At 41.7% G+C, this 23,859-nt stretch overlaps 1 protein-coding gene across 2 annotated transcripts in view; it reads left to right on the forward strand.

The window, feature by feature from the left end:
* agap3 (ArfGAP with GTPase domain, ankyrin repeat and PH domain 3) overlaps window positions 1–23,859 on the forward strand; it is a 291,019-nt gene that overhangs the window by 130,338 nt on the left and 136,822 nt on the right. For both annotated transcript variants that reach the window (XM_060921058.1, XM_060921056.1), the window contains exons 3-6: window positions 14,162–14,249; window positions 18,956–19,041; window positions 21,925–22,066; window positions 22,259–22,393. In XM_060921058.1, the coding sequence (XP_060777041.1) occupies window positions 14,162–14,249; window positions 18,956–19,041; window positions 21,925–22,066; window positions 22,259–22,393 (451 nt within the window). The remainder of the gene's footprint in view (window positions 1–14,161; window positions 14,250–18,955; window positions 19,042–21,924; window positions 22,067–22,258; window positions 22,394–23,859) is intronic.

The following is a 23,859-nucleotide window of genomic DNA, read 5'->3' on the forward strand; positions in this document are numbered from 1 at the left end:
GTAATCCGACAAAACAGGACAAACACCAAGGGGATGAATACTTTTGCAAGGCACGGTCAGTGCACTTTATCATGACTTACGCTGACCAGCTACTTGCTACATCACTCACTCACTCGCATTACGTCACTTCCTGATTTCCCAAATGATGGGGGAGGGGCACAGAATGCGGATGCTGTAATCACGCGTCAAAAAAATTAGTGGCGTTAAAAGCAGGGACAGATCCAGCCCAACAATCTGACAGATGCTCATTTGCAGAAATATTGTCACCAATTTTACCAGATCGCCATGGATTTTCACACGCAATTTTCACAAAATGGCTCGTGACAACCATGGCTCGGCCAGCTATTCGCCCCCAAAGCCCTGGGTGAGTGTGACTCGCCGAAAATTTTAACATGAGCCCTGGCTCCAGCTGCATGCACATGCAGGGATTTAAAATTCATAACTCGGCCACCGGGCGGCACGGTGGTGTAGTGGTTAGCGCTGTCGCCTCACAGCAAGAAGGTCCTGGGTTCGAGCCCCGGGGCCGGCGAGGGCCTTTCTGTGTGGAGTTTGCATGTTCTCCCCGTGTCCGCGTGGGTTTCCTCCGGGTGCTCCGGTTTCCCCCACAGTCCAAAGACATGCAGGTTAGGTTAACTGGTGACTCTAAATTGACCGTAGGTGTGAATGTGAGTGTGAATGGTTGTCTGTGTCTATGTGTCAGCCCTGTGATGACCTGGCGACTTGTCCAGGGTGTACCCCGCCTTTCGCCCGTAGTCAGCTGGGATGGGCTCCAGCTCGCCTGCGACCCTGTAGAAGGATAAAGCGGCTAGAGATAATGAGATGAGAACTCGGCCACCAAAAGTCGTAGCGCCGCCAAAGGTGAGACACCTCCCTCTCCCCAAGACCTTTTGAAACAGCCCAGGCTTGGCCTGCTATGACTTCAGCTCGGCCTGTTATTCACGGCGAATTTCGACCTCTTTCTGGAGCATTTTATTGGTTTGACCAAGATTCTTTGTCTCAGGTCATGCTATACAAAGCATCGTGAGAAAACAGATAATTAGGTCAGGTCAGCATCACCGCTTACCACAGGTGGTCAGATCCTGAACCACTGGCCTGTTGGTTGAGTGTGGCTCTAATCCATGTAGCCAGCTAGCGGTTGAAGTCAGGACTTGTTTTAAGCTTAAAGGAGATATGCAGAGTCTTTATTTTTAAATACATTTCTGAGTGGATAGTATCTCCATCCTTGACTCTTGTATGCTGCATAAATGGGAATAAAATAAGTTGGCGTTCGAGCTGCCCCGCTGATCCAGCCAGCCCTGAGTGCGTGACGTCACAGCGGTAACCGGTTTTAAGGCCGAGGCCTTTTATAGCTTTAGACCAAAGTCATATCAATAAAAATTTACAGTGAAAGTAAGAAATACCGTTACCGACTTGCTCAACTAAGACTGGTTTGATTTCATTGATTGTGGGTTGACTCTCATTAAAACAGGATGGGTGTTATAACTTATGCAACATACATGTACATGCATGCATTTTCACTGATAAAACGTAAAAGGCTAATTAAATAATCAGATGAACTGAGACAATCACATTCTGAAGCAAATTAAATAATCTTATACCGCTAACTTAAACACACAATACAAGTTACATGCATGAATCTAAATGCAGGTAAACAGCGTGTTGTTTTTTTTATCCAAATGAGAGTCGGAGCTTACCCGTCTGTGTTCTCGCTTCTTGAAGGCCGATTGTTTTTGAAACAATCTGACTTTCAGTTGTTCGTTCAGTTCTCTGTTCATTCGCTTCTTCCACGTAAGGGCAAGATGGTAGTAATATCCAGTTTAGAAATCAGACGGCTGCTCCACTCATTCACTGTTTTCTTCATAATGTGTACTCCGCCATTACTGCTCGGCTCAGGCAATTACTAAAACCTGGGACGGAACGGAATGTCACCAGTTTTAGCAACAACTGCGGGGAGGTCACTGCCCGAGCGATATGTCACGTCACGTTCCGTCCCGGGTTTTAGCAACAACCCTCGGCTCACACTCCAGGAGGACTGGTGCAACTGAACTCGCTTTCCTTTTAAAAAAATTTAAAAAATAAATAAATACTTTCCTTTTCTTGTAGTTTTCTTTTCCTTTAATTGTTACTACTGCACCCTCTTTCAATACGGGCTTATAGCCAACGCTCCTCAACAGATCAGAGGTCTCGTACGAGTCTTCAGTAAAATGTGCAGAGCAGAGGAGAGACCACTTCGTAGGCGCCCAACGTGCCCGTGAACTTCTCGCAAAACGCGTCCAAATCTTTGCAGTTTGAACATTCTTGGACCATGAATGCAACGTAAATCCACCTTCTGTCGTGTTGCTGCACCGGCCAGCAACACATTTACGTGGCATGGCGATAAATTAGCTCAAAATGGAGGATCGGTGTTGCAGTCAGCTCTGTGTTTTAGTATAGCGGAAGTGGCGATGAGCCCGATAGCCTTCCTGCTGTGACGTTACGGACATCAAGGTCATTCGCTCAGACCGCTACCTATATAAATCACTTTAATTGTAAAAATTACGATATTAGATTTATTGTTCATGCTTAAAACTATTCCTGTGCCATTCTTGAGGTCTCAAGGCATTTATAAACGAAAGTGAGGCCATGGCTCTGCGTATATGCTTTAATGTTAGCCTGCTTTATCCTCCACAACCAGCTCTGATGTGTGTTTGGGTTCATTGTCCTGTTGTAACTCCCAAGTCGTGTTCAAGTTTCTGATGGTTTATTCTGAAGAATTCTGAGCTCATCCTCCTTCTTCATTATTCCATCCACTTTGTGCAATGAACCAGTTTCACTGGCAGCAAAACAGCCCCAGAGCATGATGATCCTACCACCACCACCAGCTGCTACAGTGTCCCTCTGTACATGGTGGTCATTGTGGCCAAACAACTCAATCTTTGTCTCATCTGACCATACAGCTTTCCTCCAGAAGGCTTTTTCTTTGTCCGTGTGGTCAGCTTTGAACTTTAGTTAAGCTTGAAGGTGTCAATTTTGGAGCAGGGGGTTATTTCTTGAATAGCAGCCTCTTAGGCCATGGTGATCTGAACTGTAAACAGTGATCCATCAGCTTTCAGTTCATGTCAGGGCTGTGCCATGGTGATTCTCAGGTTGTTCCTGACCTTCCAAACCAATTTCCTTTCAGCTGAAGGTGACAGTTTGGGTTTTCTTGAAGCAGAGTGGCTTGGCAAAGTGACTACACCTCACAGTAACTTGGATACAATTGTTTTTAACTGATCTTGGAATTTGCAGTTGTTTAGAAATGGCTCTAAGAGACATTCCGGAGTTGTGTATATCTGTGATCCTCTTTCTCAGATCTGCACTGAGCTCCTTGGACTTTCCCATTTTACTGTGTGTTGGTCAATTCAGTGAGTGCTGTAAATAAAACCCTTTTTATGAAGGCACAGAGAAGCTACCAGCTGTAGTCAATCATGATCACTAACAGGAAGTTAAGAGACCTCGGCCTTGGCAACATAAGAGACATTTTGGAAGTCTCAGCACCTCTGAATTAATCATCTAAGTGAGCGTATGTTAATTTTTGACCCTGTATGTGTAATTTTGACCCTGTGTTGATTTCAGAAAACCCAAAGAAAATGAAAACTTGTGCACCAAATTCGAGTGGTTTTTTTTTTTTATTCAAGATGTATGCTGTACAATCATTCTGCCGCAGAAAAAGAACAGTTCAAAGAAATTACTGAAATACACACACACACAAAGATGGACAAAAGTTTTGTAATAAATCTTTCTTTTAATTTTCACGAGCCGGTTTGTATGTTTTTAAATGGCTGTGATTTAAATGGTTATCATGCCATGATGATTTCAACACCCTAGCATACAAAAGACGCAATTATGATTTCTTTTTGTAAATTGTAAAAATGTACAGCGTTGTAAGCCTTTTTTTTTTCAGCTTTAATGTGTATTATTGATCATGTAATCTCTCCAGCGAGCTTCAGAGCTGATTGCCTGCTCTGTTTGCGTGAGTGAAAGCGTTGGACTTCTTCCACGCAACTTAAATGAATTCTGCTTTACATTTTACCCGGCGGCAGCACGGTGGTGTAGTGGTTAGCGCTGTCGCCTCACAGCAAGAAGGTCCGGGTTCGAGCCCCGGGGCCGGTGAGGGCCTTTCTGTGTGGAGTTTGCATGTTCTCCCCGTGTCTGCGTGGGTTTCCTCCGGGTGCTCCGGTTTCCCCCACAGTCCAAAGACATGCAGGTTAGGTTAACTGGTGACTCTAAATTGACCGTAGGTGTGAATGTGAGTGTGAATGGTTGTCTGTGTCTATGTGTCAGCCCTGTGATGACCTGGCGACTTGTCCAGGGTGTACCCCGCCTTTCGCCCGTAGTCAGCTGGGATAGGCTCCAGCTTGCCTGCGACCCTGTAGAACAGGATAAAGCGGCTAGAGATAATGAGATGAGATTTTACCCAGCACACATCTCCGAAACAATCAGTTCATCAATCCGGAAGCTTCCTCCGACGAACTCGGTCATTTTTGATTCACTTTTGTGTTCCTTCGATTCGAATCTCCATCATGACGGACTTCATCGTCTTACTGAAGTCCTCGACTGGTTAGCGCAGCGAGCGACACGGCTTTGTATAATGAGTTAATGAGTTTTTATAAAATGACTGACACGACACGCATCCAAACAGTTCCAGTCCAGGTTGATGTGCATTCGCAGTTTTTCAAATGTTTTTATTTTCAGCCAGACAATACACTTGGGCTAAGGCCATGGCTTGAATCATTATTTTTGATCATGTTCTCCATATTTTCGAAGTAGTTTGTACATTTTGGAAGTGTAAAAAAATCACTTATTGTTCCTTCAAAATAATAGTAATAATAATAATAATAATATCAATAATATCAACAAGTTCCACTAAAAGAGGGTCAGGATGTAATTCCAATGGCGTAGTTACCCACAGTCCCACCAAAAGGCACACAAAAACAAATCCCACACCGCCTGCACAGCCGCCGCATCACCACCGGGCAACATCGCTCGGAACACCACACCAAGCACAGAAACACCGCCGCACAGAGTGCTGGAGAACCCCGATGTTAAAGCGATTAACCAGGAAAATGTGAAATTACGAGGTTATGAAATGTCATCATGATCCATTAATACAAGATGCTCTAGATGAAAAAAATTCAGTGGACTTTAGCTTAAAAAAACATGTTAAAGTTGTAACAGCAGTCCGTTGGGTCATTTCCCCGGGCGTGGCCGTACTGGGTTAGCCAGATACATGGATGTATGAGGAGACGAAAACGAGGGTGTCGCTGCGTGACATATCGTAGGATTCCACACGACAGCATACCGTGTCACTCATCAAACAGATGGAAGATAAGATAAGGTAAGCAGGTACATTTAAAAAAATAAATAAATAAACAGCCAATAAACTAACCACTACTTTATTTTGATTCCTTTTCTAATACTGCACTGGCATAATTTTTATGGAGAAATGCAAACAAATTGACCGAGACCATAATACGCCAGACCATAGTATTATACTGTAGTCTATTTGTCACAACAGAAGGACTCTCAGGCGCGCTCTGGACAGCGCGCCCTCCGAACTGACTCGCACGCGAGCCGCGAACGACACACCCCTGCACGGAATCAAGGTACAATCAGTGCACCCGAATCAGGACTCAGAATGCAGAGTCCTTACTTTGCGAAGTATTGCGCTGCTGTGACACATTACCGAGACTTGTTTCCTGACTGAATTCCTGGTTTAGGATTCCTGTTCCTCATTTTTGACCCTGCTTCTGTCTACGATATTCTGTTTGTGCCTCACTGGACCTTTTGCCTGTTTATCCATTCACGATATTTTTGCCTGCCGATTTGGACCGTTTGCCTGTTTGCACTTTTCTTTATAATAAAGATCTTCTGCACTTACATCCGTCTCTGACCGTCCCTGATAGAATCCTTCGCCCTGCTGACACAAGTACAGCATCATACATGTCAACCTTTGGTCAATCAAACCTGTATAACCAACCTCCAAAATCCGTATTTCCCTTATAAAATTCTTATAAGATGCAAATTAAAATAATTTACCTAAAATTTGAATGATAATTAACAATGATATATCCAAGTTACTTTTTATTCAATATTAATAACAATAAACCTTCAGAATGAATACAAAGCTCCAATGTTTGACAAAAACACAAAGTGTCACTCTAATGTTCTGAATTGTACTCCATGACAGCTTTTTTTAGCACTCTGCACCAATACCTCACGAGGCTGCATGTCACAGCAAGTGTCTGTGTTGATCTTGCCGGAGTGCCCATTCAGAATCTTTTCAGTCGCTAGTGAAAGTCGCTCAGGTGGAAATACGCGTTTCAAACAAAATGTTACTTCCCGGTTGGCGGGATTCTCGCAATGCGATGTGCGCATGATCAAAAATGGAACGAAGTCTCGCTACCACAAGATAACGCGCGATTTCATAAGACTCTTTACTGGCTGTCTGTGGTGTACAGTACGTTTGTAAATGTTATGCGCTCTTTTATCATCGTGGGAATTGATTATAGCTCTACATAAATATTGAAGTTTTTTTTAAAGAATCCATATAACTTTATTTGTACGCCCGTATACTACGTTTATTGAATCAAATCCGTATAAAATACGGACATTCCGTATAGGTTGACATGTATGGTACAGCATGCACTTGTAGACCTCCGCTGCGCTCGCGGAAAATGACATCACGCATGATGGAGTTATGGCGGCCTCCATGACAAAAAATAGTCCTGTGTATTTTCATCACCTTACTGGTTATATCGTGAAGAACAAATTCGACATGCAGCTTTTTTTTTTAATAAAGGACAGACAAACACCGACTTTGAGCTAAATTTGTTTATTTGCAAGATATTTTCTGTAGCGAGCTCACTGCAGTCCATAGCGAGGAGCACCATCCACGGCGGACCAAGGCCTGAAGGAAACCAACGGCCAAAACTGGGTCCGAAGCTACACCACAACCGGCGGACAAAACATTCAAACAAAGAACAAATACAAACACATAAAGAAAAACAAAGGGCGTGAAAAAAGAAAGAAAATAAAAAGCTCTGGTGAAAATGATGGATCAAATGGCATCTTGATATGTTTTATCGTTTATATTAAAACTTGTTTGATTAAAAGAGCATTAGACAAGATTTGCTGAAATTCATCAAGATTCGGGCGAGTTATCTGATGGTTGTGTTCTTTACACTACGTTCAGACTGCAACCTGAAACGACCCATATCCGATTTGTTGTGAAATCCGATTTTTTTGTTAGGCCGTTCACATTACCAATTATATGAGACTTGTATGCGATCTCCAATATGAACAGAAAACGACCCAAAAGTGTCCCGCATGTGCAAATTGACACGTAATAAGCACATCTACGTAATACGTAAACAAAAAAAAGCGCACTCTTCAAGTTTGCAAGTAAAGCATGGAGATGAGGCGAGACCTGGCGATGTGGTTTTTGTGGCGGCCCCTACCAAATCCACCATTAGCTTGATCAATTCTATAAAAGTCTATTTAAATTCTGAAAACTGTACAAATGTTGTTGTTTTCCACCAAAGAGGCGGGATTAGCCAACGCAGAATAGTGACGTTTGTCTCTTGTTGATGACGTGTAGGTCGCATGAATGCGACCTGTCCGGTCAGACTGCAGTCGCATGTGAAAATAACGGATATGCATCGGAATTAGGACCACATATCCAAGCGGCCTGGGTCGCATGTGAAAAAAATCAGATCTGTGTCGTTCAGATTGTCAATAACAAATCGGATACAGGTCGCATATGGGCAAAAAAATCAGATATGGGTCGTTTCAGGGTGCAGTCTGAATGTAGTCTTAGACATACACTACCGTTCAAAAGTTTGGGGTCACTTTGAAATGTCCTTATTTTTGAAAGAAAAGCACTGTTCTTTTCAATGAAGATCACTTTAAACTAATCAGAAATCCACTCTATACATTGCTAATGTGGTAAATGACTATTCTAGCTGCAAATGTCTGGTTTTTGGTGCAATATCTCCATAGGTGTATAGAGGCCCATTTCCAGCAACTCTCACTCCAGTGTTCTAATGGTACAATGTGTTTGCTCATTGCCTCAGAAGGCTAATGGATGATTAGAAAACCCTTGTACAATCATGTTAGCACAGCTGAAAACAGTTGAGCTCTTTAGAGAAGCTATAAAACTGACCTTCCTTTGAGCAGATTGAGTTTCTGGAGCATCACATTTGTGGGGTCGATTAAATGCTCAAAATGGCCAGAAAATGGCCAGTCTTGACTATATTTTCTATTCATTTTACAACTTATGGTGGGAAATAAAAGTGTGACTTTTCATGGAAAGCACAAAATTGTCTGGGTGACCCCAAACTTTTGAACGGTAGTGTATCTGATAAAAATACTCAGTGTTTGTTGTACTACATAAAGAAAGATTACCTCACGAAGAGACCAAAAACTAGCAGGCATACACCTGATCATTTGGCAGTAGTTGTTATTGTTGTTTGCCCTTTTTCATTGCTCAAACAAGAATAGGCATATCAGACGCTCGCTGTGAAAATTGTCCATGCAGACGCTCATCTAAGTTTCCAAACCTGTCATTGCTTCACTCTTGAATATTTTCTATCATTAAAAAGCTTATAATCTCTGCTTTCCAAAGAAATTTATCTCATTAAGATCTGCTCAGTACTTTGGGAGGAACGGCAGGTTGAATTCAGTACAACAGAGTAAAAACTCTGCTCGCGTGATGAAACTGCCGGTGCTTTTCTGTTTGAGTCACGGGAAAGCAGTCAGGTTCTCTCTCTCTCTTTCTCTCTCTCTTCTGATCGGTTTCCCACTGGATTACTCGTCAGTATCAATCAGATCACTTTTATTTACAACCCCGATTCAAAAAAAAGTTGGGACAAAGTACAAATTGTAAATAAAAATGGAATGCAATAATTTACAAATCTCAAAAACTGATATTGTATTCACAATAGAACATAGACAACATATCAAATGTCGAAAGTGAGACATTTTGAAATTTCATGCCAAATATTGGCTCATTTGAAATTTCATGACAGCAACACATCTCAAAAAAGTTGGGACAGGGGCAATAAGAGGCTGGAAAAGTTAAAGGTACAAAAAAGGAACAGCTGGAGGACCAAACTGCAACTCATTAGGTCAATTGGCAATAGGTCATTAACATGACTGGGTATAAAAAGAGCATCTTGGAGTGGCAGCGGCTCTCAGAAGTAAAGATGGGAAGAGGATCACCAATCCCCCTAATTCTGCGCCGACAAATAGTGGAGCAATATCAGAAAGGAGTTCGACAGTGTAAAATTGCAAAGAGTTTGAACATATCATCATCTACAGTGCATAATATCATCAAAAGATTCAGAGAATCTGGAAGAATCTCTGTGCGTAAGGGTCAAGGCCGGAAAACCATACCGGGTGCCCGTGATCTTCGGGCCCTTAGACGGCACTGCATCACATACAGGCATGCTTCTGTATTGGAAATCACAAAATGGGCTCAGGAATATTTCCAGAGAACATTATCTGTGAACACAATTCACCGTGCCATCCGCCGTTGCCAGCTAAAACTCTATAGTTCAAAGAAGAAGCCATATCTAAAAATGATCCAGAAGCGCAGACGTCTTCTCTGGGCCAAGGCTCATTTAAAATGGACTGTGGCAAAGTGGAAAACTGTTCTGTGGTCAGACGAATCAAAATTTGAAGTTCTTTATGGAAATCAGGGACGCCGTGTCATTCGGACTAAAGAGGAGAAGGATGACCCAAGCTGTTATCGGCGCTCAGTTCAGAAGCCTGCATCTCTGATGGTATGGGGTTGCATTAGTGCGTGTGGCATGGGCAGCTTACACATCTGGAAAGACACCATCAATGCTGAAAGGTATATCCAGGTTCTAGAGCAACATATGCTCCCATCCAGACGACGTCTCCTTCAGGGAAGACCTTGCATTTTCCAACATGACAATGCCAAACCACATACTGCATCAATTACAGCATCATGGCTGCATAGAAGAAGGGTCCGGGTACTGAACTGGCCAGCCTGCAGTCCAGATCTTTCACCCATAGAAAACATTTGGTGCATCATTTGAATTTGAATTTTGAATTTATTTTGAATTTATTTATTTATTTCGAACATGTATTAAAAAAAAATGTATGTAACTATTTGTACATACAAAAGAAAGAACACGAGAAAGTGACAAAGACATTACAATACACCGCAGATTGTTCGAAAAAAAAATCATAAAACGGAAGATCCGACAAAAAAGACCTAAGACAGTTGAGCAACTAGAATCCTACATTAGACAAGAATGGGTTAACATTCCTATCCCTAAACTTGAGCAACTTGTCTCCTCAGTCCCCAGACGTTTACAGACTGTTGTAAAGAGAAAAGGGGATGTCTCACAGCGGTAAACATGGCCTTGTCCCAACGTTTTTGAGATGTGTTGTTGTCATGAAATTTAAAATCACCTAATTTTTCTCTTTAAATGATACATTTTCTCAGTTTAAACATTTGATATGTCATCTATGTTCTATTCTGAATAAAATATGGAATTTTGAAACTTCCACATCATTGCATTCCGTTTTTATTTACAATTTCTACTTTTGTCCCAACTTTTTTGGAATCGGGGTTGTATAGGGACGTTCTCTCGCTCTCACTGTTTCTGATGAAGGATTCAGCAAAATTTTCTGTCTGCTAGTTTTGACGTTCTGATTCACAGGAGACTTTGAAATGAGTTTTCATAGCTTTACCTACTTTTTTTTCCAAATCAAACTAATTCATGTAAATAAATAAGTATTTTAGTTTAGAATATAACTGGAGTTGTTTTGATGAAAAATATTGAGATCTTAGTGGTCGGAATGAGATTTTAAAAACCGGAAGTCAGAAATGCTAGCGTCGATTTCAGTTCATGTGAATTGTTTATTGGATGCGGCTCACGCGTTTTTTTTTTTTTTGAGGTTCACCTTGAAAGCTGTGAATATTAATTGAAATAAGAATCATTTATATTCTTTCATATAAACACTAGTAGGCCAACTTTTGAGAAATACAAAGGCCTACAGAGCACAGACGGGATTAGAAATAATCTTTTATAACTTTTTTATCGAGTGTACCGGTTTAACGTTTTTACTTAACCTAATTAGCATCATCAATGCAAATTAAATACTAATTTGCATAATTTGTTTTGACTAATTTTTAAACTTTGTATTCAGGATACAGCCATCTATGTGCCTGCCAATTTCCATGTAAATATCTTGAAAAATAGAAACGTTATTCAAAAAAAAACATTTGATCTCATTGGTTAATGAGGCCCATTTTGGACCATGTGATCCTTATACAGAATATTACAGCCGTTTTCTAAAAATTTGAATGTGATGTGCCTCACAAGAATTTCACAAGCTTGTAACAGCAGTGAACTAGCGTGCCGATATGGTGTTTGTTCCTGTTTATCCTGTTTTTCTTTTCTAACGAGGTCTCATGAGTTTTTCAGCTGTTCCCTCCAATGTTAGCTACTTTGCATGAGCGGTACACTCTGAGAAAATAAAGTACCTTGTTGTACATTTTCGGGTACAATGGCTTGTCACTGGAATATTATCCTTGCAGGTACTTATTTGGACCCTTTATATTCTGCTTGGGAACATATACAATGGTGCTTGAAAGTTTGTGAACCCTTTAGAATTTTCTATATTTCTGCATAAATATGACCTAAAACATCATCAGATTTTCACACAAGTCCTAAAAGTAGATAAAGAGAACCCAGTTAAACAAATGAGACAAAAATATTATACTTGGTCATTTATTTATTGAGGAAAATGATCCAATATTACACATCTGTGAGTGGCAAAAGTATGTGAACCTTTGCTTTCAGTATCTGGTGTGACCCCCTTGTGCAGCAATAACTGCAACTAAACGTTTGCGGTAACTGTTGATCAGTCCTGCACACCAGCTTGGGGGAATTTTAGCCCGTTCCTCCGTACAGAACAGCTTCAACTCTGGGATGTTGGTGGGTTTCCTCACATGAACTGCTCGCTTCAGGTCCTTCCACAACATTTCGATTGGATTAAGGTCAGGACTTTGACTTGGCCATTCCAAAACATGAACTTTATTCTTCTTTAACCATTCTTTGGTAGAACGACTTGTGTGCTTAGGGTCGTTGTCTTGCTGCATGACCCACCTTCTCTTGAGATTCCGTTCATGGACAGATGTCCTGACATTTTCCTTTACAATTCACTGGTATAATTCAGAATTCATTGTTCCATCAATGATGGCAAGCTGTCCTGGCCCAGATGCAGCAAAACAGGCCCAAACCGTGATACTACCACCACCATGTTTCACAGATGGGATAAGGTTCTTATGCTGGAACGCAGTGTTTTCCTTTCTCCAAACATAACGCTTCTCATTTAAACCAAAATGTTCTATTTTGGTCTCATCCGTCCACAAAACATTTTTCCAATAGCCTTCTGGCTTGTCCACGTGATCTTTAGCAAACTGCAGAGGAGCAGCAATTTTCTTTTTGGAGAGCAGTGGCTTTCTCCTTGCAACCCTGCTATGCACACCATTGTTGTTCAGTGTTCTCCTGATGGTGGACTCATGAACATTAACATTAGCCAATGTGAGAGAGGCCTTCAGTTGCTTAGAAGTTACCCTGGTGTCCTTTGTGACCACGCCAACTATTACTCACCTTGCTCTTGGAGTGATCTTTGTTGGTCGACCACTCCTGAGGAGGGTAACAATGGTCTTGAATTTCCTCCATTTGTACGCAATCTGTCTGACTGTGGATTGGTGGAGTCCAGACTCTTTAGACATGGTTTTGTAACCTTTTCCAGCCTGATGGGCATCTACAACGCTTTTTCTGAGGTCCTCAGAAATCTCCTTTGTTCATGTCATGATACACTTCCACAAACATGTGTTGTGAAGCTCAGATTTTGATAGATCCCTGTTCTTTCAATAAAACAGGGTGCCCACTCACACCTGATTGTCATCCCATTGATTGAAAACACCTGACTCGAATTTCACCTTCAAATTAACTGCTAATCTTATAGGTTCACATACTTTTGCCACTCACAGATATGTAATATTAGATCATTTTCTTCAGTAAATAAATAAATGACCAAGTATAATATTTTTGTCTCATTTGTTTAACTGGGTTCTCTTTATCTACTTTTAGGACTTGTGTGAAAATCTGATGATGTTTTAGGTCACATTTATGCAGAAATATAGAAAATTCTAAAGGGTTCGCAAACTTTCAAGCACCACTGTATGTACCTTTTTGACCCTACAAAGGTACCCATTGTACCCTGGGAGACAGAAACGGACTCCTCCTGTACCCTTATTTCTGACAGTGTACATATATTTCTCTGAAGACGGTTCATCCAAAGCGTTGCCTTACCTGTCGAAGTTCAAAGCTTTATACCGATTGTGTTTAACATCCAGGACCAACATCTCATCTCATCTCATTATCTCTAGCCGCTTTATCCTTCTACAGGGTCGCAGGCAAGCTGGAGCCTATCCCAGCTGACTACGGGCGAAAGGCAGGGTACACCCTGGACAAGTCGCCAGGTCATCACAGGGCTGACACATAGACACAGACAACCATTCACACTCACATTCACACCTACGGTCAATTTAGAGTCACCAGTTAACCTAACCTGCATGTCTTTGGACTGTGGGGGAAACCGGAGCACCCGGAGGAAACCCACGCGGACACGGGGAGAACATGCAAACTCCACACAGAAAGGCCCTCGCCGGCCCCGGGGCTCGAACCCAGGACCGTCTTGCTGTGAGGCGACAGCACTAACCACTACACCACCGTGCCACCCAGGACCAACATCATTCTAATAAATGAACCAATCATGGAAAATCGTCTCTCATGGTTATTCTGATTTCTGCCATGTTTTTCTTTGTGAACAGACTGAGATGAGGGTGGAGTGAAGGAGCATGGGGGGGTATTTAAAAAAAACAAAACAAAAAAAACCTAAAACTGACAGGACGTCCTTGTAAACATAAGTCCTCCAGCCCAGGACACCGTTTTCCATGTGGAGTTTCTCAGCCGTTTGATCCACTTGGACTGAAGGATTAGATTTCATGCTGTTCTACATTATTTCGAGGTTATTTGGTCATTTGAATACACTGCCTTTTTTTTTTTTTTGACATTGCTGTATTATGTTGCAGGGCATTGTGGGTAACCTGTCCAGCGGGAAGTCGGCCCTCGTGCACCGGTACCTGACAGGAACATATGTTCAGGAGGAGTCTCCAGAGGGTGAGTGGACATGACTGGAACAGTGAACTGCTGTGTGTGATTTGTTGTTGGGGTCCGTGCAACCTGCTGGGCGACACTGCCTCTTGTGTGTGTGTGATTATTATGGGCTGTTTGTTTGTTTGTTTGTTTGTTTGTTTCCTGAGAGACCCTTGACTGGGGAAAACGTATTGATGTGTTCAAAAGAGGTGTAGTTCAAGCTCACATGGGATTTGAAACGATGTGCACGTACTGGAGTGTTGAACAAGATGATTCATTTCAGACTTTTTCTTGCCTCGACCTGAATCGTCTTCCTGATTTCTTCAGCAGAGTCTTCCTCAGCACAGACTTTGTGTTTTCCATTCCAGTTTGTATTTTGTCGTTGTTCACAATGCTGACTTATATTTTTATTTTTTGCTTTTAATGTCGCAACAGCCTGCCGAGGAAGCGTTTTTATTAAAAGACCCAGTTCTCAATGCTTATCTTCTCGTTTTTTGGCAGTCTGTAGGATTTCTGCGATTCACGGTTCAAATCATACTCGACTCGACATTTGCAAACGTTTTCAACCGGGTGAGGATGTCTCCAAGGTGGAGGTGGTCTAAGGAAGGAATAAAACACTCCATGTTGTGCTGTGGGCGGCACGGTGGTGTAGTGGTTAGCGCTGTCGCCTCACAGCAAGAAGGTCCGGGTTCGAGCCCCGTGGCCGACGAGGGTCTTTCTGTGTGGAGTTTGCATGTTCTCCCCGTGTCCGTGTGGGTTTCCTCCGGGTGCTCCGGTTTCCCCCACAGTCCAAAGACATGCAGGTTAGGTTAACTGGTGACTCTAAATTGACCGTGAGTGTGAATGGTTGTCTGTGTCTATGTGTCAGCCCTGTGATGACCTGGCGACTTGTCCAGGGTGTACCCTGCCTTTCGCCCGTAGTCAGCTGGGATAGGCTCCAGCTTGCCTGCAACCCTGTAGAACAGGATAAAGCGGCGAGAGATAATGAGACGAGATGAGATGTTGTGCTGTTTTAGGAAAATAATCAACGACAGCAGCGTTCCTGTTAAAAGCATGTCCTGAAATGTTTTAGATCATCATCTTATTCCACATTCTTCTCGAGCTTCGGAGACCGTTTTGCTCCATTTTGCGAAAGATATTCATAATAAATATTATTATTCGACATACAGGACACTTTTTCGATGGAACAAAAATGTGTCTTCTATTCCCTTCCAGCAAGTTTCATTCATTTGGCTCGATAGCATGCAATATTGTTCGCGTATCACTGATCCGACATGTATTACGTCACTCTATCCAATGGAGAACGAGCGTTGAATATGGTGAACGATATTGCATGGTTGTCAAGACAACATGACATCACATGTCGGAGCTGACGCAAATATCCAATGACGGAGTTTTCTGCCGTGCATGCTCAGAAGGATTTCTTTGTTCGCCGGGAAAGAGAAAGACGCGCTGAACACCCGAAAGGCGACCAAATCTTCCTTAGATATTCTTCACATGTATATTTACAAGCAGTGGCGAACTGTTACTATTAGAGCTGGGACTTGAGCTCAGCCAAAACTTAGCCAGACATCACAAAAGCAACAGGGCAAAGGATTTTGTAAAGGATTAGCAGCAGGCTGCCAGGTCGCTCCGTTGCGTGTAGCTGTCAAGGTTGATTTTAAAAGTAACTCAGTAAATTACACAAGGAAATGAATACTTCAGCCTGAGTGAAAAATACTGTGGAAGAAGAGTCTGGAGACAGAAATCTTCGTTTCTCGATCATTAGCCTGGAGCTCTTGATAGCACTGGCTTGACTGCTTTATTAGCCTTCACTAACACTACTGATGAACGACTCACAGTTAAGCTAGCATTAGCCTTCGAGGAGGCCTTGGGTGATAAATTTTTGGTCCCTCCCACTATAAATCAAAATCTGATTGGTTAATCAGTCATCTGTCACTTCTGACATAAACATACACTGCCATGGCCTTCTGTCCCAGCAATGAAGTCCTAACCAATGAGTGAGCAGCGTGAAGCACTTCTCAGCCTCGAGACAACAAACAAAAAAAATCTGATTGGATAACTCGATTTTAATGTTTTCAGGACAGTAATCCTTTCATTTCTGAAGCACATTTGATAGAAAACAAGGCCGAATTAGAAGAGAATCATTATCATGAAATTATGAAAGAAATTAAATGTAACATTTGAAATGCTGATATGTTTGGGGCTTCTCTGAAGGCCTAGAAGGCCCTGATGGTTCCCCTCTGTTTACAAGAGAAAAACATCTCAACAGACATTGAAAAACTGGAAAAGAGTGTGTGTATGTTTCATAATAATAATAACTCGCAGTTAAGCTAGCATTGGCCTTCGCGCAGGCCTAGGGCAATACATTTTTGGTCCCTCCCACTATACAACCCCGATTCCAAAAAAGTTGGGACAAAGTACAAATTGTAAATAAAAACGGAATGCAATGATGTGGAAGTTTCAAAATTCCATATTTGATTCAGAATAGAACATAGATGACATATCAAATGTTTAAACTGAGAAAATGTATCAAAGAGAAAAATTAGGTGATTTTAAATTTCATGACAACAACACATTTCAAAAAAGTTGGGACAAGGCCATGTTTCCCACTGTGAGACATCCCCTTTTCTCTTTACAACAGTCTGTAAACGTCTGGGGACTGAGGAGACAAGTTGCTCAAGTTTAGGGATAGGAATGTTAACCCATTCTTGTCTAATGTAGGATTCTAGTTGCTCAACTGTCTTAGGTCTTTTTTGTCATATCTTCCGTTTTATGATGCGCCAAATGTTTTCTGTGGGTGAAAGATCTGGACTGCAGGCTGGCCAGTTCAGTACCCGGACCCTTCTTCTACGCAGCCTTGATGCAGTATGTGGTTTGGCATTGTCATGTTGGAAAATGCAAGGTCTTCCCTGAAAGAGACGTCGTCTGGATGGGAGCATATGTTGCTCTAGAACCTGGATATACCTTTCAGCATTGATGGTGTCTTTCCAGATGTGTAAGCTGTCCATGCCACACGCACTAATGCAACCCCATACCATCAGAGACGCAGGCTTCTGAACTGAGCGCTGATAACAACTTGGGTCGTCCTTCTCCTCTTTAGTCCGAATGACACGGCGTCCCTGATTTCCATAAAGAACTTCAAATTTTGATTCGTGTGACCACAGAACAGTTTTCCACTTTGCCACAGTCCATTTTAAATGAGCCTTGGCCCAGAGAAGACGTCTGCGCTTCTGGATCATGTTTAGATACGGCTTCTTCTTTGAACTATAGAGTTTTAGCTGGCAACGGCGGATGGCACGGTGAATTGTGTTCACAGATAATGTTCTCTGGAAATATTCCTGAGCCTATTTTGTGATTTCCAATACAGAAGCATGCCTGTATGTGATGCAGTGCCGTCTAAGGGCCCGAAGATCACGGGCACCCAGTATGGTTTTCCGGCCTTGACCCTTACGCACAGAGATTCTTCCAGATTCTCTGAATCTTTTGATGATGATATGCACTGTAGATGATGATATGTTCAAACTCTTTGCAATTTTACACTGTCGAACTCCTTTCTGATTTTGCTCCACTATTTGTCGGCGCAGAATTAGGGGGATTGGTGATCCTCTTCCCATCTTTACTTCTGAGAGCTGCTGCCACTCCAAGATGCTCTTTTTATACCCAGTCATGTTAATGACCTATTGCCAATTGACCTAATGAGTTGCAATTTGGTCCTCCAGCTGTTCCTTTTTTGTGCCTTTAACTTTTCCAGCCTCTTATTGCCCCTGTCCCAACTTTTTTGAGATGTGTTGCTGTCATGAAATTTCAAATGAGCCAGTATTTGGCTTGAAATTTCAAAATGTCTCACTTTCGACATTTGATATGTTGTCTATGTTCTCCTGTGAATACAATATCAGTTTTTGAGATTTGTAAATTATTGCATTCCATTTTTATTTACAATTTCTACTTTGTCCCAACTTTTTTGGAATCGGGGTTGTAAATCAAAATCTGATTGGTTAATCAGTCTTCTGTCACTTCCGACATAAACATACATTGCCATGGCCTTCTGTCCCGGCAATTAAGTCCTCACCAATGAGTGAGCCAGCTCGAAACTCTTCTCAGCTGAGAGACAACAAACAAACATCGCCTTAGGCCTTCTCGAAGGCCAATGCTAGCTTAACTGCGAGTTGTTGTTATTATTATTATTATTATTATTATTATTAAAACTATGAAAATTACTGAACGATGCTAGCCAGATTTTACGTCTGATGTGAGCATGGAACGCCACGGCTTATAGTCGAAATGTTCTCGCAGAGACAAATATTCGCAATATTTACGATACTTGTTTGTTTGTTTTTTGTTTTAGACTGTATTAAAGCACTTAGCTAGCTCGTGAAATGTTGTTCCGCGATGTTAGCTCTTACTTTTTTCGATGTGTCACTTAGGTTTCTGGGCAGCCAGACTTAGGAGAATGAACTTGTCCAGTTGGCTAGCTTATTCATTTCTAATTTGTCCACCCATTAGAAATGTTTTGAGTTGACCAAGAACAAGATTAAGATTTAAGGTAATATTGTCTTGGCCATTCTGTTTGATTTCATGACCTCAACACTAACTTGCTCACTTTCTAACTGTGCTTTTATGTTGTAGGTTGTGATGTTTATTTGAGCTTTATTCACTGTATGAGGTATAAACCTAACCAAATCACGACCGATTGAGTAACTTTGTGACCGGCGTCTTTCTTCTTTCAGGAGGAAGGTTTAAAAAGGAGATTGTGGTGGATGGACAGAGCTACCTGCTGCTAATCCGAGATGAGGGAGGACCTCCTGAGCTTCAGGTATGACTCTGATCCAACGACGTTAGAATTTTTATCATTGATCTGTATAATTAACGTGATCTCCAGTGGCGTTTGAGATTTATTTTGCCGTGTGGTTCTTGGGGTTTTGCTTCTCCTGTACCTTTAGAGAATGATGCAGCACCGCTTTAGTCTTTTAGTCTGTCCAGCTTTTGCACGTGGTCTGCGAAAACATTTCAGCTTCCAGGGTAAGGCTCGAACTCATCCTTTTGTCGAATCACAAAAAAAACCCATCACAAATATTTCAGTATACAGTAACTGGATGTGCTTTGTGCCGGAGTTTTCCTTTCTACATCACTGTTTCTCTCAGTGAAATTGCCAGCAGCTGGTAAATTTTGTAAAAAGGGACCCATTTACGAGCCCCTTGGTGGGGCATTCATTATAAGGAACACCATTATCAGCCTTCTAATGCAGTCTGGCGCTAATTGCTTTCAGCACTAAATGCACACGAATGAATGAAAGATGTGCAGTGAAAGTGCAGTGAATGAAAATGACCTCTGGGAGATTTCAGGGAGTGCGCTTATCCGATCCTCATTTGGATTCGGGAGCAGCGTTGAGAAGCAGGCGAGTGGCCCAACAAAGGAATGATGGATGTTTTGTTCTCTCGGTCTTGCCGTCTTTTGGGGCATGTATCGGTCTGATCCCTGTATTCCTGTTTCAAAATGATACACAGCCTGCGATGGCTCGTCTTAATTACATGCGCCGGAGGCTTGCAGCGGAACAGCGGGAGAGGAGACACTGATGGAAACTGTTCTGGAAGTGAGCCTCCTCGTGGAATAGTGAGAGTGATTCAGCTTCTGTTCCCTGCATGAGCTGTTCTTCAATTATGGTCATAAATAATTATCTGTTCGTCGCGCATGCTAGCATTATAGTAATAGTATATGAATATGATACCTGTCCTTTCTTTATGGTAAGAAACGATGAGCTATTCTACCATTATAGTGATAAAAAATTAAGCTGTTCTTCCTTTATAGTAATGAATGATTAGTTGTTCTTCCACTGTGGTAATGAACAATTAGCCGTTCTTATTTTACGGTCATGAACGATGAGCTGTTCTTCCTTTATCGGAATGAATGGTCAGCTGCTTTTTTTTCCGTTATAGTAGTGAACAGTTAAGTTGTTCTTCCTTTACAGTCATGAATGGTTAGCTGTTCCTTCCTGACAGTAGTGAACAATTAAGCTGTTCCTCCTTGATTGTAATGAATGATGAGCTGTTCATCCTTTATCCTGACGAGTTGTTAGTGTGTTCTTCCTTTATGATCATGAATGGTTGGCTGTTCTTCCATTATAGTAAGTCATGAACAATTCAGCTGTTCCTCTTTTGTCGTAATGAATGATTGTCTGTTCTACCAGTGTGGAATGATTCGCTGTTCTTTCATTACAGCAGTGAACAGTTAAACTGTTCCTCCTTTAACGTCATGAATGGTTATCTGTTCTTTCATTATAGTTTTGAACAGTTAAGTTGTTCTTCCTTTACAATAATGAATGGTTAGCTGTTCTTTCATTACAGTAGTGAACAATTAAGCTGTTCCTCCTTGATTGTAATGAATGATTAGCTGTTCATCCTTTATACTGATGAATGGTTAGCTGTTCTTCCTTTATAGTCGGGAATGGATAGCTGTTCTTCCATTACAGTAATTCGTGAACAGTTGAGCTGTTCCTCTTTTATCGAAATGAACGATTACTTGTTCTTCCAGTGTGGTAATGAACAATTAGCTATTCTTATTTAATGGTAATGAATGGTTAGCTGTTCTTCCATTATAGTAATGAACAATTAAGCTGTTCCTCCTTTATAGTTATGAATGATGAGCTGTTCATCCTTTCTAGTCATGAACGAGTCAGCTGTTTTTCCATTATAGTCATGAACAATTAAGCTGTTCCTCTTTTATCGTCATGAATGATGAGCTCTGCTTCCTTTACAGTCATGGAAGGTTAGCTGTCCTTCCGTTATGGTAGTGAATTATTAACTATTCTTCTTTGAAAGTAATGAATGATTACCTGTTTTTCCATTGTGTTAACGAACCATTATCTGTTCTTCTTTTATCATAATGAACAATGAGCTGTTCTTCCATTCTGGTAATGAATGATGAGCTGTTTTTTTCCAGTACAGTAATGAACAGCTGGCTGTTCCTCCAATATACCAATGAACAGTTAGCTGTTCTTTCATTATCGTACTGAAAGATCAGGGGTTTTTTTCAGTGTGGTTATGAATGATGAGCTGTTCGTTTTTTTATATGAAGAAACAATTAATTATTAACTTGTGTTTAAATTTTACGAGTATTGTGGTCATTAATGATGAGCTCTTCTACCTTTATGTGACCATTATGGTAATAAATGACTTGTTGCTTTTCTACGGTACTCAGATTTTAGTAATCAGTGATTAGCTGTTCTTTTGTTATAGTAATGAACAGCCGGCGGGTTTTCGTACGCTCGTATTATGGTAACAAATGTTCTTCTGTTATGATAATTAGCTGTTCTTCTTTTATGGTAAAGAATAATTAGCTGTTCTTTCAGCATAGCATTATAAGAAAGAATAGTGAGCTGTTTTTCCATGATGGTAATGACTAATTAGCTGTTCTTTCATCGTGGTAATGCACGATTAGCACTTATTCCTTCAGAGTAATAACCAGTTCGCTCTTCGTCCATTCTGATCATGAAAAATTTGCCTTTTTTTTTGTATGCTCGCATTATGGTCATGAATGATTAGCTATTTTTCTAGCATGGTAATGAATTATTGGCCGTACAACTCTTTGAATGACCTCTGCAAATGTTTGAGGGTTAAAATTGGACACGATTGATTAAAGGTATGCATGATCTTGATGGGTTTTTCAGATAAATCTTGTGTTTGCTCATTTGTGTGCTCAGTTTGCCGCCTGGGTGGACGCTGTGGTGTTCGTTTTCAGTCTGGAGGATGAGATTAGTTTCCAGACAGTCTATAACTACTTCCTGCGCCTGTCCAGCTACAGGAACACAGCAGAGGTGCCCATGGTGCTGGTGGGCACGCAGGGTGAGTCATGACCCACCTGTTCTCTGTTTTTCATTATTAAACACCACTCTCATACAAATTTAAACACTTCCAGCTTTCCATTGTCCTCAGTACACAAGAAAAGCACCACTGTCACTGATCTCACAGTTAAAACCTGATGACCAAAAACATGCTGAATGTGACCTCACATGCTCTTGTCTCTCCTCTGTCAAGATGCCATCAGTGCTACAAACCCACGAGTAATTGATGACGCCCGAGCCCGCAAGCTCTCCAACGACTTGAAGCGCTCCACCTATTACGAGACCTGCTCCACTTATGGCCTCAATGTGGAGAGAGTCTTCCAGGATGGTGAGACACCCAAAAGTAAAAACGATGAGACCAGTGAAGCTGAGATCCTTCAAAAACACGCTCCTCAGAAATCTTTTTTATTGAACGTATAATGTGTGAAGAACAGTGACTTGCATCAGTATTCATCCCCTGGGACTTAACTGCAATGATATGTCGTGAATCTCCACAAAGTAGCCTTGGTGTTGAAAAATCAAGAGATTGCCAAATTATAGGGGTGTTCACATGGCAACTTTTACTCCGGTGTAGCACCGGGGCTGCCCCGGTAGAGCGTTCACACGGTACAAAGTTATACCGGTGTAGCCCCTGAAAGCTGCTTAAACAGGTGCAAATCTAACCCTGCTCGGGAGGTGGTTTAAGAAATTTACTCCGGAGTAAATGCTAGTTTGCGGGGCAGCACCGATATAAAATGGGACGTCTGAACGCTACGGGGTAGACTCGCTACGCGTGAGGAGAGTTGATTACATACGGGCATTGCATAATTTGCATCCTGGTATTTTGCGCTTCCAAAACGGCGAATATCAACAACAACAGAACTGCGTGTCTTCCAGTGTTGCCAGATTGGGCGGTTTTAAGTGCATTTTGGCGGATTTGAACATATTTTGGGCTGGAAAACGTCAGCAGTATTTGGCAACACTGGTGTCTTCATCCACGTTGTTTTCCCGGCGCTTGGTGATGCCATGACAACCGGGAAAAGGAAGTACATTTTCACGCATGCGCATATTTCATTTCCGCATTATTACTATCATATAGCACGGTCGCAAAAACTGCCGTGTGAACGCAAGTGGGGCTGCACCGGTGCTAACACGCTTCTCTCTAGTAAGCAGGGTTGTGACGTATGAACGCTCCACAAAATTTACACCAGTGTAAGATATATCGCAACAAAATACATCGGTGCAGCATCGATGCAAATATGTGCCGTGTGAACACCCCTTATGTGAAGCATGGTGGTGGTAGTTCTCGTGAGCCCAAGCATTTGCGTCGCGCTAAAAAGATGAGGGTTTTGTTGGCTCCAAGCAGGCAGCTTTGGATTTCTTTTACTGGCACCATCTTTGCATTTTCCACCGTCTCAACCATCTCTAGCTTCCTCTTTGTAACTCTAAAATAGCACTTAGGAGCCATTTTGACAAACACATTGGCTATAAATTAAACATAATAACAGTCTTCTCAAAGGAATTAGTCTGTCCACCTGTTTTCGGAGTAAGAACATTAATCCTGGTTCCTTTTTACTTTTTTTATGTTCTTGCTCGTATAATTTAACGGCCAGGAAGTTGCTGATCCCAGATAAGCACTCTCATTTTAGAGATAATGATACCTGTGCGCCCAGGTTCGATATAAACAACGCAGAAAGTCGCTTTGTTTCAATCGCTTCAATTTAATCTCATCGTGTCTGCTTCCTTTCTGTGTTTCTTTATGGCTGAGACAATGACGGCTCGCGTTTCTTCTCTGCATTTAATCAAGTCCTTTGG

This window comes from Neoarius graeffei, chromosome 5 (assembly GCF_027579695.1).
Source record: "Neoarius graeffei isolate fNeoGra1 chromosome 5, fNeoGra1.pri, whole genome shotgun sequence".
Taxonomy (NCBI): Eukaryota; Metazoa; Chordata; class Actinopteri; order Siluriformes; family Ariidae; genus Neoarius; species Neoarius graeffei.